This window comes from Amblyomma maculatum, chromosome 10, assembly GCF_055883805.1.
Source record: "Amblyomma maculatum isolate TAMU_Amacu chromosome 10, ASM5588380v1, whole genome shotgun sequence".
NCBI classification, from domain to species: Eukaryota; Metazoa; Arthropoda; class Arachnida; order Ixodida; family Ixodidae; genus Amblyomma; species Amblyomma maculatum.
The window spans coordinates 161,953,970-161,973,947 of NC_139353.1; the positions used below are offsets into that span (position 1 = coordinate 161,953,970).

Consider the following 19,978-nt stretch of genomic DNA (forward strand, 5'->3'; position numbering starts at 1 on the left):
TATCTCTAACTGTTCCCATCCCAAGTCTCTGAATACTTCCTCTAAGCAAGCTGTGAATAGTACTGAGGAGATCATGTCTCCTTGCCTAGCACCTTTCTTTATGGGAATTTTGTCACTGTCCTTATGCAGAACTGTGGTTGTTGTGCAGCCACTACAGATATCTTCCAGTACTTCCACATATGGCTCGTCAACTCCCTGATGTTGCAATGCCTGTATAACTGCCGGGATTTCTACTGAGTCAAATGCTTTTTTGTAATCAATGAATGCTGTAAATAAGGGCTGCTTATATTCCGAGCATTTTTCTATCACCTGGTTGATGGTGTGGGCATGATCGATAGTGGAGTGCCCTTTCCAAAAACCTGCTTGATCTTTTGCTTGATTGAAGTCTAAGGTTGTCATGATTATATTAGCGATTACCTTAGTAAATACCTTATACGTAACAGACAGTAAGCTGATTTGTCTGTAATTTTCCAAGTCCTTAGCGTCCCCTTTCTTATGAATTAGGATAATGTTTGAATTCCTCTATGGTTCCGGGACCGTCGATGACACCAGGCATGGCATATACAGAGTGGCCAGTTTTCCTACCACGATATCCCCCCCCCCCCCCCCCCCCCCCTGTTTTTCAACAAATCTGCCGTTACCTGATCGTCTCCAGCTGCTTTCCCCATATTCATAGTTTCTAAAGCCTTCTTAACCTCGTCCTTCGTCACTGGTGCAACGTCTGACTGCTTTTCCCTAATGCTAATCTCATTACTGTCCTGACTAGATCAGTATACAACTCCTCGGCTATTTTGACTATCCTGTCCATATTTGTGATGATGTTGCTCGCCTTTGTCCCTTAGCGCATACATCTGATTTTTGCCTATGCCCAATTTCTGCTTCACCGCTTTAAGGCTTCCCCCGTTCTTTACAGCATGCTCAATTTTCTCTATGTTATACTTCCTGATATTGGCCACTTTACGCCTATTGATTAGCTTTGAGATCTCTACGAATTCTATCTGGCCTGTTGGGTTGGAAGCTTTCATACTTTGGCATTTCTTAATCAAATGTTTCATCTCCTTAGACAGCTTACCGGTATCTTAACTATCCCACCACCTACTTCTACAGCGTACTGAGTAATGATATCTCTGAAATTATTGTTTATTGTTTCTAGGCTAATGTCACCATCCTCGGTTAGTGGTGAATATCTATTCCGCAGAGAGATATTGAACTTTTCTGCCCTCCCCATCACCGCTAAATCGTTGATAGAGTTCTTTCTTACTGTTTCATTCCTTCTTCAGATTTTGACTAATTCGAGGCCTTACCATCCTGTGGTCACTGCATCGCACTATCCCGATTACTTCTACATCTTGCATATTGGTGGGGTTAAAACAGATTAAGAAGTCAATTTCACTTTTAGTTTCCTCGTTAAGACTTTTTCATATCCACCTCCGGTTCTTCCGTTTGCTGAAGAAAGTATTCTTAATCATTAAGTTATTGCGCTCTGCAAACTCAACTAAAGTATTCTTAATCATTATTAAGTTATTGCGCTCTGCAAACTCAACTAGTAAACTCCCCCCTGCTATTCCTAGAACCAATGCCACTGTCACCCACCGCCTGGTCTCCTGCCTGCTTTTTCCTTACCTTGGCATTGCAGTTGCCCATTAGTGCAGTATACTGCGTTTATCTTTTCTGCATTGCCAATTCTATATCTTCGTAAAAGCTTTCAACTGCCTGGTCATCATGACTACATGTAGGTGCGTAAGCTTGCACAACCTTCAGTTTATACCACTATATTAAGCTTAATTACGATGCCTGCCACCATCTCATTAATGCTATATAATTCCTTTATATTGACAGCTACATCCTTATTGACAAGGAAACCTACTCCTAGCTCTCGCCTCTCCGGTAAACCTCGATAACACAGAAAATGCCCGTCCTTCAGTATAGTATATGCGATCATTTGGCTTCGTAACCTTACTAAGCCCCAGGATATCTTATTTCACAACCTCTAGTTCCTCTAACAGCACTGCTAAACTTGCCTCACTAGCTAGGGTTCTAGCATTAAACGTTGCCAGGGTTAGTTTACAATGGCAGCCTGTCCGGAGCCAGAAATTCCTAGCACCTCTCGCTGCATCACAGGTCTGACCGCCGCCTGTATTCTTTGTTCACGCTCATTGTCGTGAGAGGCTACTTTATCAGTTTCTCTGTAGCACAAGATGCACCGAGTTGTATCTCGAAGGTTCCAGTCACTTGCGTGACTTTCTACAATGTTCCAGGCTATGCTAGTCACTGTTTGCGGCTCTATCTGGATGATTCCTCGCCGCCTGCCTTTAAATTGAGCGTTTGTCGGTGTGACAGAGTTAAAATTCGATGACGGAGTTAATAATTCGATGACCAGTGAGCACGTTTGCTGCTATCACCGTCACCGAATTGTTATGTTATTTTGAGCGTGCAAGTCAGCCCAATAAAGAGTTAATTTCAGTGCTGCTACGCCTCTGTGTTCTTTTGCGATCACGGCATTGTCACCACCACTTGACAGTATTGAAAACACGTACAGTCAAACCTCACTATGACGAACATGAATATAGCGAATTATTGGATAAAACAAACTAAAATCAAACTTTGGTTTGTCTATGGTTTATTTCTATGAGTTCTTTTTGTATAATGAAAGAAAAATTTCAAAATTTGACGCTAGATCGGTTATAACGAAGCAGTTTCTTTGCATTAAAATGGCAAAAAATGAGTAAAAGAACGGAAAAAAAGAACGCAATTTTTCAATCAATCGAATCACCCACCGCAGAAGTGTGTTTAAATCACCTGCGCATGCACGTGCTGCATCATTTAGCAGCGGCAATAAAAACTAGCACCGATGACCAATGGCCTCGAGACCACACGTGCGCGTGGTGATCTCGGAGGTCCTGAACGGCCATTGCCAGACTCGAGCGTCACCGCCGCCGCCGCTGCTCCAGTCCGGCAATGCAATGGCTGACATGCATGTGACTGGCATGCATGTGACTGGCATGCCATCCCCATTGCCTCGTCATGGCGTGAGCCCCTGCAGCGCCTCTGCCACTGGGACCGACCCGCGTGCGCGCGCTACACTCCCAGAGTCCTATAGGGGAGAAAACCTGGGCCAGGGGGCGCTGCGCCGCTCTGTGCGTCAGCGCCCTCCATGGAGATCCCGTCAAAATCTACGCGCAGCCCGGCCGCGTCGTCTGCTAGCCGCCGCATAGAAAAGCATGTTGTCGTCTGCTCCGCGCTGCTTTCTAGCACGTGTTTGCGCGCGCGCGCTCGGTTGTTTCTCTCCTCCTCCGACCGCATTGTGGCCACCGTCGCGCTCTAACAATGAGGGGGGAAGATGAAAGAAAAGAACTAGAATGAAAAAAATGACGGCGCACTTTTTTCGCGAAGCTTGTGTGGAAACGGTAACGGGATGTTTGTGGGCCTTTCTTTCTTTCTTTTTTTTTTTGGGGGGGGGGGGGAAGTGCCGAAGCAGCCATCGTGGAACCGAGTCGGCCTCAAGAAACAGATATTCGTCATTAATGCGATCACTTTACGTCAATCATCCTATCCTCATACGCGATCCTGCTTCGGGAGCTCAAAACTGCGCGTTCGCTATAGGAGATAACTGAACTAGGAATTGCGCAGGGTAACAGTGGAATTAAGAAGACAAAGGTTTCCGTGGAGAGATGTCCCGGTCTGCATGGAAAGTCGTCAGACATTTCCTCGCTGTTCGTCTCGTGGAGAGGAAACTACCGCAAAAATGGCATGCCTCGGCTTCTGGGGAATGACCCAAGTCGTTAGGAACCCCTCATCGTTAAATGTAGATAGGTCATTGATTTCGAACGGCAGCGCCGCAGCAGCGAACTTCCCCTGACCGGTGTCGGCAGGAACCAAAGGGTAAGGCGGCATGCTTTGTGCCTTTGTAGGGAACGCATCCTAAACGCGCCGAAAACAGGCCCCACGGCGCCGGCAGCACTGCCTAAAACGTTTGTCCCCAAAGAGCTGAATAGGCCCCTTTCAAGTGACCAGTTCCAAAGGGAAAGGAAGGAGCACTTGTCGCTGTGCACAAGCCTATCGGTTATTCTCAACCAGATGGCTGGACCCTTTATTCTGTGAACATGGTCAGAGGCATCAAGAGGTGCCGCCTCAAGTCCTTCAAAATACCTGTCGTTTGCCTCCCGCCTTCAAGAAGCAAATTCGCGTTCATTTTTTTTTTTATGTCTGAGCCTGCCAACAAGCGCTCTTTGAAAACTATGTCCGGCGATCAATTAATCATAATTTCTTGCTTTCGAAAGCACCGATAAAAAACATGCCTCCAGCCAGCCTCTATGTCAGCCGGGGCACAGAAAAAAGCAAAATTAAGAAATCCCACTGGCAAAGAGCGCCGGTTTTGCGCGCGAAGACGCGCCACCAACCCCGCTCGTCCTCACTCTCCTTCTCCCGCTCCGCGTGCACGCGCGGCTGAACGTAGCACGCGCTCCCGAGCGAGCAGGCTGCGCAGACTCCGCAGACAGCCACGCGCAGCGCGGGCGCGAATGCGCGTAGGTTTTGTAGTTCCTCTCCGCTCCGCTGGAAACCGAGCGCTGGCGTCGCGGAGCAAACTCCAGCTTTGGTTCCCTATGGCTCCATCGCACAAATTGTGCGTGGAGGCAACATTCCTTCTTAGTATTCATTTTTGCTCTCCAATACAGAACGAAAAGCGAGATTTCATGCTTTTACCTAATTTTTATAGAAAACGAATTGTGGGTTTCCGCACCTTAAGTTGTCGATATTAGTGAGCATTTTGTTTCGTTTTATTAGTAAATTTATTTACAGGAATTTAGGCGCGCACTTTTAAAACGAATATCAGATATACAGTTGAATCCCGCTATAACGAAATTCACGGTGCACGAAAAAAAATTCGTTCTCGCGGAACTTCGTTATCGCAAAAATTTGACGTGAAACGCAGAAAGAATTGCCCAAGCAGCAGCAAAGGCGTTTAATGCCAAAAATCTGTAAGCTTGGTTTGCTTACGCTTCACGGCGAGCAACGCCGTCACGCGATTTTCGCACTCGGTCAGCAAACCCATTGCAACATCGTCGTCTCGGACAGCAACGAAATTCCTGATGACATCAAAAGCGTCCATCACCTGTACGGCGGTTGCCGCAGCCGGCGCTTCCTGTACGTCGTCTTCTTCATCGGAAGAGTCCTTATCATTCCGGGCAGCTTTTATGATCTGCTCATCACTCACATCTTCGTGAACAACAACACAAGCGTCAGCGCCGATGTATTCGTCGAGCTCGAGATTAGGCGGCACGGTGCCTATTTCTCCCAGCGTTTTCCAGGCGGCCGCGATCCCCGGAGCCGGTGACGCCTCTTCGTCGTCGTCTGTAACGCCTGGTGTTAGGCCAGCAGAGTGTACGGGTCGACCTTCGGCAAATCCGGCGTGCCTGAAACAGTTCACAATTACTGAGCGCCCCAGTGTGCTCCAGGCAGCAGATATAATCTGCAGTGCCACGTACAAGTCCACCTTCGTGTCTCGGCCGGTTTCAGTGTTAAAAAGCAGCCGCTGAATTAACCTCCCGCGGTAAGCGCGCTTCAGGCTAAGAATCACGCCCTGATTGAGAGGCTGTAAGACAGACGTGCAATTGGGAGGGAAAAACCTCAGCTCCGTGTTATTGAGCTTGACTTCGTCGGAGTGATGCGCTGAACAATTGTCCAAAAGCAAGCAAACTTTACGGCCCTGCCGCTTCATGTCGCGGTCGAATGCCATCATCCACTCGGTGAAAATAGCGCGGGTCATCCATGACTTGTTGTTCGCCTTGTACTGCACAGGTAGGCTACGAGTTCCCTTAAAACAGCGCGGCTTGGCACTTTTGCCTATGACTAACGGCGGACGCTTGTCCGAGCCATCCATGTTTGTGCAAAGCAGCACTGTGATGCGTTTTTTGCTGTGTTTGCCGCCGTGACAGCGCTGCCCCTTGAAGTCGAGCGTCCTAGCCGGCAACATCTCGTAGAATAGCCCGGTCTCGTCGGCGTTGTAAATGTCTGCAGGCGCGAAGTTGCTTAAAATTCCGGCCATGTTACTCGCCTTCCAAGCAGCTGCTCCGTCCACGTCTGCTGACATTGACTCGCCGCACAACACTTTTCCAACGATGTTATGGCGGGCCTTGAAACGGTTTAGCCAGCCAATGCTGGCTTTAAAATCATCAATGCCAAGTAGGCATGCATAGTTCAAGGCTTTCTGCTGGACGATGCTTCCGGACAGGGGGACGTTGCTGGCTCGTGCTTCCACAAACCACGCATGCACTGCTTTGTCCAACTCTTCATGGAGGGGCCGCGTCACCTTTTTGTGCTTCGAGGATGTGCCTGAAGCAAGTGCCATTCTCACGCTGTCCTTATTGCCTAGAATCGTTGACAGCGAACTTGCAGGAATTCCGAAGTCTTCAGCAATTGCCGCTTTCTTCCTTCCGCTTTCTGCTTGGGCGATTATTTGAGCTTTTTGCTCAAGGGAAAGAGTTTTGCGTTTTTTCACTTGCGTTGCCATCGTGTCCTGCGGATGAAAACTCGTCGTTGTCGAAGAGAAAGCAGAGAAAGGCAGCGAGTGAACAACGCGACCACGACACAAAGCCAAAATGGCGGAACTGCAATCACGTGATTTCATGCTTAATGTGGCTTTGGATTTGACTTGGACTTCTCGCCAATAAAACTAGTTTCGGTTTCGATTTTGAACGCGAAAATTTCGTTGAAGCGGAAACGCTCTGCAAAAATGGTTCGTTGTGCAGAGAAATTTAGGCCATTAATTCTTATAGGATACTCGCGGGGAATAAAAAATTATTCGTTGTCGCGGAAATTTCGTTGTGGCGGTATTCGTTGTGGCGGGATTCAACTGTATAACAAACTATTTTCGCGCCACCATACTACTTCTTTATAACGAGGTTCGACTATACAATTATCTCCTTAGCCTTTGGATAATCAGGGAAAATAAGGCTGAATGCAATATTTTAACAATGTTAGCCAAATTAACCACGAAAGATCCATCACGTTACTCCACATGCAATCCCAAATTTTGGAAAGTGCATTCCTTGTGGACTAATTATGAATTCCAGACATTAAAATATTGAATTCCTGATATACTTAACACATACATAAAAGGTAATGCTGATATCCTTGATTTCAATCCGAATGAATTGAACATTTGTTCCTGTAGTTTACTGTTTTTCGCTAGCTTTTTGCGTCCTGAGCGCTGATAGTTGAAAGCTGCCTAATTTACTTTTTCTTTCGTACATACCTCTGTGAGATCTCTGTTACATCTGCTTTATCTAGCAATGTCACCTTCACTCACTGTAATACCCTTGTGTGCTCCTTTTTTCTTCACATTTGTTCATTGTAGTGCATTTACAGTCCTCAGTGTTTGCTTGTCTAATACTGCACAACCATTTTACCTTCAACTTGGAGACATGTATTCACTTTTTCTTTTTCACATGCAAGGAAATGAGTTCATTGTACATACCTTTATTATCATGAATCCACATAGGTGTATAATATTTTTGTACAAGGTGTACATTCTACTTTTTCTTTTTTTTTTCGAAGTAATGTCTGTCAGGTTGTGTGACGTGTACAGCTGCTGCTTTGTAGGGGACGAGGACTTGTCAAGCTGCTGCAGCTTTTTGCCTCGCCTTCCCTCTCGTTGATGGAAATAAATAACAACAACATACCTAGGCTTGGAAATTCAACATTAGCATTGGAGTTATTGGCCTCGAGATCGAGCAGAGTCCCCACCTTGCGGCTCAGCGGCGAAACCTACTCAGTGTGGATGCGTTTTCGCGTCGCGTGCCAGCCCGCAGTGATTTACGCGCGCGCATGCGGCGTGTACAGGAGTGTTTTTGTTTGTTTCGCAGTTCCTGTGAGCTTTTGCTTACCTATATGCCTCTTGCATAATAAAAAGTCTATAACCCCACGCTTCATTAAAAAATATATATACTTGCCCGTATCGACCATGTCATGCTTGGATTACGACATCATCCATCGCGGTCTTCGGCGCTTGAGGTCCTTTGACATGCAATGTCTCAAACGAAGTGGTACTGTCGTTACCGCCGTGTCAAAGCAAAACAGGTCGTTGCCGTCCATAAAAGTTAATGCAAACGCTCAGAAATCGCATATTCCCGTTTCTGTTTGGAATACCGCAGCTACTAAAATATATGCCACCCACCGCAGACTGCTTCATATAGCAGAATGCAGTTTGAACAGACCACTCTATGCCTGCTATGCCGTCTGTATGCACGATAGAGTTGTGTGAGTACTTTTTCTTTTTTTTTTTCTTTTTGCTTTTAAACCTCTGTCGCGGTGTCTCAATGGTAAGGGCGCTCGACTGCTGATTTCGAGAACGGGGGATTCAATTACAACCGTTTCAAAAGGCGTTCCTCTGCTGTGGGATTTGACTGCACAATAAACAATCCCACGTGGTAAATGTGGTGTTAATAATGAAAAATAGAAACGACACCAAAACCAGCCTCTGCAATCATCCGTCATAGCCGATGCCGCTTTCATGTGTAAAACCCGGGCCAATATGCATTTCTTTTCTTTTTTTTTGTTGTTGAAGGCTTCTGTGCATCCGTAAAAATTTTAGTGTGCACATTTTGCTTTAGAGAAATGCTCGAATGTTTGGGAAACATATTCCCTGCACCTAATTGTTACCCTAAATATTACATAATACACCTAGATCAATTTACTTTACTGGTAGCCTATTATAATCATTATAATCCCTTTTCGTCCAAGTGCTGTCTTCCAACAAAACTCGTCATTTCTAACAAGGGGAGTAAAACAGCTTCATGCGGGCTTAAAAATCAGTGTTTAGTTCGGGAATAAATACATTTTTATAGCCGCATGATAAGGTGACCTCCATTTCTCTCGGAATAGTTTTATATCCGGCATCTGTTTTGGAAGCAACCATAATATTTTACTTTGCATAAGATTTAGTCACTGCTAAAAAATTAGTGATAAATAAATTTTCAGCCTGTAAAATTGCTTCCCAGAACTTGACAGTGCCCATGCACAGTTTATAACGATGTCTTCGCAGCGAGTAATTCGTAGCTTGCACTTTAACGTTACTGAAAATTAATCGCTGATTATTGTAAATTCTGTCAAGTGTGTAAAAGTTCTCTCAAAGGGTAAAATTTATTCGCATTGCAAAACAAAATAATTACACTACTAATTTACCATTATATATTAACATCACACACATCAGAAATCCCTTGTACTTTCCTCGGTTTCAAGAAATCATTTACAGTTAGTGGCGCATGCATTAATACACTATCACATTCTATGACAGTGGCCGCAAAAAGCATCTCGGCAAATTCAATCCACTCAGCGCTGTACACATGAACAATCAGCTTTCCTGTGCGGCGAGGTTTCCTGTATAGTGTCAGCGTGATCTCATTTTTGGGGAATACTTGTGCGTGCTTGTCTGGGCCAGAGTTGTGCACTCAGTCTAAAGCAACTCACCATGCAGTGCGCTGCCAATGCTACATTTAACCTGCTTAATACTCGAGTCAAGTACGATATAGTGAACCAGGCTGCCTCGATTCAATCTAAATTACTGCAGATCAGAGCACGAACGTTGTATCTGCGTGGGTTTGATACTAAATTCGCCGGTCTCACTCGCATGAGACATGTGCAAACTGTTTAAAAGTCGATAAGAAAAACAAAGCTGTCATTAGGCAGGCCCAAGCATTAGGCACGTGAGCGCGGTACAGCGCAAGAAACATGCAAAGTAAATCTAGAAGACTGGTGGTTGCGTGCTTTGTTTTCCTAAAATCCGCTCTTCTTCTGCTGCATTGGTGAAATCCTTGGATGTTTTTCTGCAATATTGCAGAAATACTGCAGAAGACACGTTTTCATCGCCAACAAACCCACCGTAAACTCGGAAGCAGACCTACACAGCGTGCGTTTCTGCGAGCGCCGCCGGTTGCCGATCCACACTACCAGAGCGACGGTGGCGCCACCTCTAGGTCGATCTCGCGGCGAATAGGGGCACACGCTCGGAATTTTATGGTAAAGTTCGTGCAAACTAAACATGAAAAAGTGAAAAGCATGCAACGTTTTCTGCAAGAAGCTGACTCTGGTGGCACCCAAGATTGTCCCAAAGATCCCTCGGGGCTCAGCAATCAACAAGAAGACTACAGTGATGTCTCGATGCCACCACCACGAATGCGAATCAACAAGAAGCAAAGGTATGCTCCATATTTATAAACATTTCTCCCAGCATTTTTTGACCGAACATCAACCCACACAGTTCTTTTTTGCATATTTAGAACACAAAGTTGTATGCAGTTGCCCTCCTCCCCCTTAAGGAGAGGCTCACAATCTGGTGCTTTACCTGCAGGTGTGTCCGCTTGCCCAGGGCAGCCAGTTCGGGGAAGAACGCAGGGAGAGACAGAGACACACAGATCACACACATGGACAACAACAGACACCCACCAACAGATGAAGCCAGGTGATAGCTGCAGACAGCTATATTCTCAGCTTAGGCGAGTACAACCAGCCCATGCACTCAGCAAGCTATCCTCACAGCTTGGTGAGTGCACGTTCACTGCCTGAGCAGCATGTCTGCACCATTACCATGGGCGGCTCACATGTAAGAGGAAAAACTTAGGGAGGAGACTGGGCAGGTGTGTAAAGCGGTATTCACATGGGCAATGGAATCCCTCTCTATGTGAGGGCGACTGTGCTCACGTCATGTCACACCTTTGAGAGGCTGCATGACTTCCCAGGCTCCGGTTTTGCGCCGCCAGCTGCCATCTCTAGGCAGGGGGACATCTTGGCTGGCCAGCCCAAACAATCCCCAAGAGAGAAAAAACAAATGCGTGGCAAGGTTCGAGCAGATAACATCTACTCTACTCCGGTCTTTTGCACTCTATCTTTCTTCTGCAGATCCCTTCTTTTTTGATGAGTTTGTTTATTCCATTTTGCATGCTTTATTTTTGCTGAACGACTGCCCCATGTACTTCATCATTCCTATCATGCTGCATGTGGCTGGAAACAGCGACGTTCTCAGCAACTCTTCATTCGTCGCTCACGTGAATGTGGGAGTTGGGAAGCATGGGATGAATTTTCCCAGCAGATAATGCCATGCACCTCCTTTCCACACTTATCCTCAGCAGAATCCCCCGTGTGAATACCGCTTAAGCAGCTCCGGCAGAATATCCTTCCCCGAGGCTCACAAGACTGCACACAGCACACAAATATATATATATATATATATATATATTTTGGTCACAGCTCAAATATTCTTTTTTTGGAATAATGTGAGAGGCAGGTGAAGTTTGCATGCATGAGGTGAATAGTTTGTAGTTGCATACTTTTCTCTCAAACTTCAGTTTCAACAGTTAACAAGTGAACCGAGGTCATGGGGAGCTTCCTGCAGTATGGGGGTTGCTTCTTTCTATGATCCAACCCTCAACGAGGCTACCCCACCTGGAGTGACAAGGTGCGAACAAACGGCAGATTTAGAGCAATAGCTCCACTACTCAAGGTACAAACTCTGAAAATATTTATTCCGTCGGATGACGTTCATGTTCAGCCAAGGTCAAACTAGAACTTAACTTGCCTAACAACAAGTCTCGCCCAGTACAGTGCTCTATGATGAACTGGTGCATGACCACATAACTTATTGACCATTTGGCCATTTTGCCATTGGGCAGTTCAATGACCTTGATGGCTATCTGTCGAAAAGAAAAACTAAGGTTCAACTGCGTTCAATGAGTGCTAATGTTCTACGCCTCACATTACCTCGACCTATGTTGGATGCTGCAGCCACCATATGGCCATGAAAATCAAAATGCAAGAGAAAACAATGCAATCATAGGAGACTCAGCGAGCAAGGAAAAATTATATACTAACATCTGTGCACTATCTTAAAGGGCCCCTGAAATTCTATTTCTGGTAATATTCTAATGCAAGAAATCCATATAGGCAGTCCTCATGAGTATCCAAGTAAATCTGAAAGCACACATAATTTACAAATAATTTTTAAAAAGTGCACCAGGTGACCACAGCTCGGGGCAGCACATCCTGGTGCACACCGTGCGAGCCTCCCATGTGACATCACATGGGCTTGCCTATCCACTGGACCCTGTCGCGACTTTTTTTCTTGCATGCTGGTGTGGGCAGAGGAGCATCAATTTTGATCGCCCATATCTTCAGCGCTAGTAAAGGTAGCTTAATAAAATTTGCACTGCAGTGATGATTGATGGGATACCTACTCTTGCGTGCATTTTCTGGTTTTCATAAATAGCTTTTTATGGGCCCTTCAAGGAATAAACAAAAAGAAAAAAAAATTGCGATGTTCAGCACTGATCATTTCAAGTCTTTTCTGTCTCCCATACCACTGCCCCCACTGCTGATTTTCAGTCTATCCGACCATTATGTGCCAGCCAAAGCCAGGTTACTGTTGGAACTGGAAAGACTACCACCCGGGTGGGCAACATGATTGATCCTTACATTACAAAAAGTCTAGCACCCTCGAGAGGTTGTGCCGTCATAAGACTGCGCCTGCAAGGACATTGGGAAACAGCGTCTCAGGAAGAGGCCTGGGCTGATGGGGGTGCTCTGCCATAGCTGGCATAACCTTACATGCACCAGCAGATGTAACCTCAGCAAAGGGGTTGTCACTTGATTCACACTTTCTACAGTAAGCGTACAAGAACCCTTCACACTTTTCTTTTACATTTCTACAATGTTCCTGGAGATGGTCGTTGACACCCCTCCCATTTTGTCTTATGTATGTCTTGTCACTTGAAATTGGTAGATTATACATGACTGACTCCGCACATTAGATGAGCGCTTGTCCCTGTGCCGCTTCTTGCACCCAAGCTTGTGAGAGTTGCCTGGGTTAGTCATTTTGCACAGTTTTTGAAGCTTCTCCGGAGCAGAAAACGCCGCTCGGACATTCACCTTTTCCCCAATCTTTTTTAGTCGATGGGACAGGCCGTGTATGTACGGAATCACCGCAGCCTTGTGTTTCCCAGCAGAACCTTGCAAAGCATTAGGCTGTGTTGAACACTTCCGTTTAAGAATGCCTTCCCCGACGCTGAAAAGTATGAGTAGGATAACCAGAAGCAGACAGCCGGAGTATTTCTTCCTCGAAGCTGGCGGCCGTAAGCTTCAGGTAGGACTTTTGCAAGGCATTAGAAAGGCATAATTTTGCAAAGCCCCTTTTAACAAATTTTGAATTAGCCGAATCGTACGGGAGCAGTGGCTTATTGGCACGAGGTTCGTACTTTCAATACACCTGTTCGTCATGAAATAAAAGTATAATATCGGCGCCAGTACGATAACATTGCGATAACATCATGTTTGGGTGTGGACACCTGTTCGCCAGCGGGGTCGCTCCGAGAAGCTTCTGCGCCGCTACTTCGGCCCGTACGAAGTACAACGCAAACTCAGCGACGTCACCTACAAGGTGACCCCGTGACCCCGCAAGGAACTGTTCGCTCATCCCGACGGCAAGCACAATCGGAAGTCGTACATGTCGCCAGGATGAAGCCCTTCTACTCCCGCTAGGTCAAGCTACATGTGTTTTTCTTTTCTTTGCTTCCTTTAACTACTTGATGTGAACGCGCATCCTCGCCAACTACGGTTATCCTCGACCTCGCCACTCGGCATCGGGACGATGCCTTTTCCACCGGGAGGGGCAATGCCGCAATGTTATCGTACTGGCGCCACCATGTGGCGAGCTCGGGAGACTGGCACGCGCTCGTCTTCTTCGCTCTCGGTGCTCGCCCGGCAGTCGGTTCCGTGCCTGATCTTGCCGGTGCTTTTACTTAGTCCTAAGTAAACCTGCTGAACCAGTTTCACTGGCTTCTGTGACAATATCAAGGAATCTGATGCTATTATCCGAAGGCATCTCGTGAGTTATTTCTAGCGGCGCAAAGCCCACGCGTACGAAGGCTAGTCAGTTATTAGCTAGTGATTCAAATGAATCCGAACTGCAGTCAATAAATAGTAAGAAGTCAACTATGTATCTAAATACTTTCGTCACATTAAAATCAGCGAGTCAGCACCTGTCAAGTTGTGCTAAAAACAAATCACTAATAATGAGGGTGATGCAAGATCCTATACATATTCCTTCTTTTTGCAGATATGGCCATCCATCCCACTGTATGAAAGTAGATCTAAGTAAAGACTAAGAAGTTCCAAAAAGCCACTGCTCGACGTACCGGACGCGTTCTGGAAAGCAACATTACCAAACCTATCAATACAGTCTTCAACACAGTAAAGCAATTTAGATTGCGGCAAAGAGTAGAACAAATCCTTGATATCTACAGAAAAGGCTCTGAGGCTCTTCTGGGTTGACAACTTGATATAATCTAGAACGGCGTCGGAATTCACCTGGTAAGTGTCATCAATATGTAGAAGGCTGAGCTTGTCCTGAAGAAATAGGGAAACTGATTTTTGCCAGGTGCCATTTTCAGAGACAGTTGCCCTGAAAAGGAGCATCAACCTTGTGTGTTTTACACTAAAAAGACATCTAGGCCATTCCGATTACTCGTTTAAATGCACTTGACAACACTGCCTGTCATATATAATATACCGATTTTATATGGACATATGTAGGACATGGTGGGAGTTGTGTCAACGACCACCTCCGTGAACATCATAGAAATGTAAGGAAAAAGTGCGGAGGGTTCTTGGACGCGTACTGTAGAAAGTGAGAGTCAAGTGATGATCCCAGTGAAGTACCCAGTTCCAGCTAGAGTGCAGCACCTGGTGCGAAATCTAGCTGCATGCCTTTCTACGAAGAATGCACCATTGTCACCAGAAGTCCATGCCAAATAATGCGTGAAACGATCGAGGCAGAGATAATGATAGTTTATGGGCAAAATGCGTGTCCAAGCCATCCATTTGCTTTATCCCGCAAGGAATTACAATACTTGCGTCGTCATTGAATGGTTGAGGATTGCGCATGTGTGATGACCGGCCACGATTTGCCTTTATAGGCTGCTTCGTGGTTCACAATAAACTGTTAAAAGTTAGCGCTCGTTTGTCTCTTTCCCCATCCTCGTCTGGTTGTGCGCTTAAACTTTATATCATTTCTCACCAACACACCCCAACAACCATTTTGCTAGTCACAATCTGCGAGTACTTGTCAAAAGTGCTCGATGCTAATTTTATGATGTCAGTGCACGTTAAAGAACCTCAGGTGGTCGAAATATCCAGAGTCCTCCACTACAGCGTTTCTCATAGCCTGAGTTGCTTTGGGACGTTAAACGCCACAAACCAAACCATCCTAATTTTATTCTCCTAGTTATTTCTCTTTTATGGTCTGAATCTGTGGTTACTACCTGTCCTTAATATAACATTTTCCTACCACTTTCAGTAGGCAAATATGTATGTTATAATTACTATTAATTTTTAATTTAATACCACCACTTACTCGCCTGAACTACATGTTCCGAGAAGCCACATTTTAAACAGAACATGGGTACATGATTAAAAATTTGATATTTGCTCACTGTTTCATTAGGCAAATATTCTAATTAATGCACAACATATATTTATAGAGGCTCGGCACAAAAAACATTTGCGATTTAGCTTAGTTGACCAAATGCAAAGTATGTGTGCACATTGCAATTCACTTTGCTTTCGGGTCAAGGCTAGGGTTTAATGTTTAAGCGCCAGGCAGATTGGTGAAATCGGGGGACCACAGCTGTAGAACTTTTTAAAATGTTGGGAAAGTTGATGAAGGCGATGACATGCAACGCAAACAGCTAGACAGCGGCAGTTATAAATATGTGGGGTGATTGGTTGTGACAATGGCACGGTGATCTCATGCATTTGCCGTGGGTTCGAAACCCAGGCTCAACACAATATGGCCCTTTGCTTTCCTGTAGGTCCTAATAGTCTCAGAAAACCACACAAATAATGGCTTAGCTTTGGACTAATACACTAAGAGTCCTTGAACAGCAGTAGTTTCCTGTTCAACCTCACAGTAAAACCCTTACGGTGGCACCAAAGCCCACAATGGTCCTACAAAGCAACTGAAGATTGATATCATTCTACACAGATTTAAGGGGACAGCAGTAGCACCCCCACACTCCCAACGAAGCCGAAAGGTAAAGCAAACTAAGCAGCCTCAATGCTTCTGGCCAAAGCCATGCACAGAAAATCAGTATGAAGCAAGAAAGGTAATGTGGCAGCATCACAGGTGCTTGTAAAGTGCTGATTTCAAAGAACAAAAAAAGGATAAAATTCAGCAGCAACTTCTTTCTTTTTCATATAAATGGAGCATTAAGTGCGTGTCCCCAGAATGGACAAGCAGCAGAAGCAACCAGGCACAAGTGCCGAAGGCAGTGCACAACACACACAACACACATGCACACAGCACACACACAAGCCTCTCTCATGGCAAAACAAGTAAACTTCGGCCCCAATCCATGGAGCAAGGAAAAAAGCGGGGAGACACTTTGGCAGACAAGAGCAATCTCCATTCCTTATTCCTATAGTGCCTTCGTTTACAAGAGGGTGGACTGACAAATGCAGCACTTAAGTTTCACCATCAATTGTGGCTTTTTCTTCTTTTTACAGTTTGTTCCTCAAGCGTGTTTTCATGTTGCTAACCTCATCAAAAGCGACTTCTTGTTTCATCTTAATCCCTCTTGATATCAAACTCACAGTGGTGTCCCAGGCATGACAGTAACTCAAAGTATTTAATTACTTTCCAGCTCTAGCAATTCAGTAATAAGCGGAATATTCCAAGGAGGTAATTTTGCAGCAAAAGTGATGATCTGTCTTGTAAGCCAGCCTTACTAACAAAGCACCATTGTTATTTTGCAGGCAAGCTCAACAAAACTGGGCTGAGAAACCGAAAATGCTTGCAGCCCCCCTAGTGTACTTCTCTAAAAATTAAAGCTAAAAAAAGGTAATTTAAATGTGCCGGCATTATTTTGGGGAGTAACTGTAATGTAATGCCATTACTTTTGGTTTGCAGTGATTAAAAAATGTGGCAAATATGCCTTGGTGTTCCCAGCTTCACAGATGGGCCAACTAGAAGTGGACGTGAAAAGAAGCACACCAAGAAGGCCTTTGTCGTATGTGAAATTACAGGCAATAGTGAGTACCTTTGCCCCTCTTTGTTTTCAAGGTATATTCAAAAATATGTATTTTAGAATAAAGACTATTCCTATTACTATGGTGGTCAACAGCAGGCTCACTTGACAAAGGGAACGTAGGTTATAGAAAAAGAGATAGTCACAAGAGAGGACAGGATTTCCTCTCTTGTGATTGACAGCATGGGACGAGCACTCATCCCATGCTGTTTTCTTTTGTGATTCTTTTCTCTTTTTCGCACAAAATACCTTCCTATCATCATGAAATAACTTGCACAACAGCAGAAATGCTAGTCACTTACACATACACCATCCTGCAGTTTGAAGGCACATGTTATAATTGGTTGCACAGCTAGTATTCTCTTCTGAGCACATTTCAATGAAAAAAGAAGTCACTTCCCTCATGCCATCAACACTGACCTTGCCAACACCTTAAGTAAGCCAAGCATATACATAGAATCGGCAATGCGAAAAGTAAAGACGCAGTATACTGTACTAATGGGCGACTTCAATGCCAAGGTAGGGAAAAAACAGGCAGGAGACAAGGCAGTAGGTGACTATGGCGTTGGTTCTAGGAATAGCAGGGGGGAGTTACTAGTTGAGTTTGCAGAGCGCAGTAACTTACGAATCATGAATACCTTCTTCAGCAAACGGAAGAACCGGAAATGGACATGGAAAAGTCCTAACGGAGAGACTAAAAATGAAATTGACTTCATAATGTGTTCAACCCCCGCCATTGTGCAGGATGTAGAGGTAATCGGGAAAGTGCGATGCAGTGACCACAGGATGGCGAGGTCCCGAATTAGCCTAAATCTGAAGAAGGAACGCAACAGATTAGTAAGAAAGAAACCCATCAACGAATTAGCGGTGAGGGGGAGGGCAGAAGAGTTCAGGATCTCGCTACAGAATAGGTACTCAGCTCTAACTGAGGATGGCGACATTACCCTAGAGGCAAGGAACAATAATTTCAGAGATATCATTACTGAGTGCGCGGTAGAAGTAGGCGGTAGGATAGTTAGAGAGGATACCGGTAAGCTGTCTAAGGAGACGAAAGATTTGATTAAGAAACGCCAGAGTATGAAAGCTTCCAATCCAACAGACCAGATCGAATTGGCCGAGATATCAAAGCTAATCAATAAGCGCAAGGTGGCCGATATAAGGAAGTATAACATGGAGAAAATTGAGCATGCTGTAAAGAACGGGGGAAGCCTTAAAGCGGTAAAGAAGAAATTGGGCATAGGCAAAAACCAGATGTATGCGATAAGGGACAAGGCGGGCAACGTCATCACTAATATGGACAAGATAGTCAAAGTAGCCGAGGAGTTCTATACAGATCTCTACAGCAGCCAAAGTAGTCAGGACCGTAATGAGTTTGACGGTAGGGAAAAACAGTCAGACGTTCCACCAGTGACGAAAGACGAGGTCAAGAAAGCATTAGAAACTATGAAAAGGGGGAAATCAGCTGGAGAGGATCAGATAACTACAGATTTGCTGAAGGACGGGGGGGATATCGTGCTAGAAAAACTGGCCACCCTGTATACGCAGTGCCTGTTGTCATCGACGGTACCGGAACCATGGAAGAATGCAAACATTATCCTCATTCACAAGAAAGGGGACACTAAGGACCTTAAAAATTACAGACCAATCAGCTTACTGTCTGTTACATATAAGGTATTTACTAAGGTAATCGCTAATAGAATCAGGACAACCTTAGACTGCAATCAATCAAAGGATCAAGCAGGGTTTCGGAAACGGTACTCTACTATCGATCATATCCATACCATCAACCAGGTGATAGAAAAATGCTCGGAATATAACCAGCCCTTATACATAGCATTCATTGATTACGAAAAAGCATTTGACTCAGTTGAAACCTCGGCGGTGATGCAGGCATTGCGAAATCAGGGGGTAGACGAGCCGTACGTGAAAGTGCTGGAAGATATATATAGTGGCTGCACAGCAACCATAGTTCTGCATAAAGAAAGTAACAAAATTCCCATAAAGAAAGGTGTTAGGCAAGGAGACACAATCTCCCCAGTACTATTCACAGCTTGTTTAGAGGAAGTATTCAGAGACTTGGAATGGGAGCAGTTAGGGATAAGGGTAGATGGAGAATACCTCAGTAATCTGCGATTTGCTGATGACATTGCCTTGCTAAGCAACTCGGGGGATGAACTGCAAATAATGATTGATGACCTAGATAGAAAAAGTAGAAAGGTAGGCTTGAAAATCAATATGCAGAAGACTAAGGTAATGTTCAACAGCCTCGGGAAGGAACAGCAGTTTACATTAGGTAGCGAAATACTGGAAGTAGTAGGCGAATATGTCTACTTAGGACAGGTAGTAACCGCAGATCCGGACCATGAAAAGGAAATAACAAGAAGAATAAGATTGGGATGGTGCGCATTTGGCAAGCACTCGCAGATTATGACTAGCAGCTTACCGGTATCGCTCAAGAGGAAAGTATACAACAGTTGCATCTTGCCTGTACTCACCTATGGGGCTGAAACGTGGAGGCTAACCAAGAGAGTTCTACTTAAGTTGAGGACAACCCAGAGGGCTATGGAACGAAAAATGGTAGGGGTAACATTAAGAGATAGAAAGCGTGCAGAGTGGGTCAGAGAAATAACTCAAGTTACCGACATTCTAGTGGAAATTAAGAAGAAGAAATGGACATGGGCAGGACATGTAGGGCGAAGAGAGGATAACCGATGGTCGCTGAGGGTAACAAACTGGATTCCAAGGGAAGGAAAGCGTAGCAGGGGGCGGCAGAAAGTTAGGTGGGCGGATGAGATTAAGAAGTTCGCAGGGGTCAAGTGGATGCAGCTAGCACAGAACCGGGTTAAGTGGAGAAATATGGGAGAGGCCTTCGCCCTGCAGTGGGTATAATCAGGCTGATGATGATG

At 45.2% G+C, this 19,978-nt stretch overlaps 1 protein-coding gene across 4 annotated transcripts in view; it reads right to left on the reverse strand.

Moving 5' to 3' along the window:
• The window catches only part of LOC146177814 (glutaminyl-peptide cyclotransferase-like), a 53,431-nt gene that overhangs the window by 29,278 nt on the left and 4,175 nt on the right, over nt 1-19,978 (reverse strand). For 2 of the 4 annotated variants that reach the window (XM_084580595.1, XM_084580592.1), the window contains exon 2: nt 10,343-10,371. The exons of 1 other annotated variant lie outside the window; for it this stretch is intronic. In XM_084580595.1, the coding sequence (XP_084436721.1) occupies nt 10,343-10,371 (29 nt within the window). The remainder of the gene's footprint in view (nt 1-10,342; nt 10,372-19,978) is intronic. One more of the 4 variants, XM_084580593.1, reaches the window with a different exon arrangement.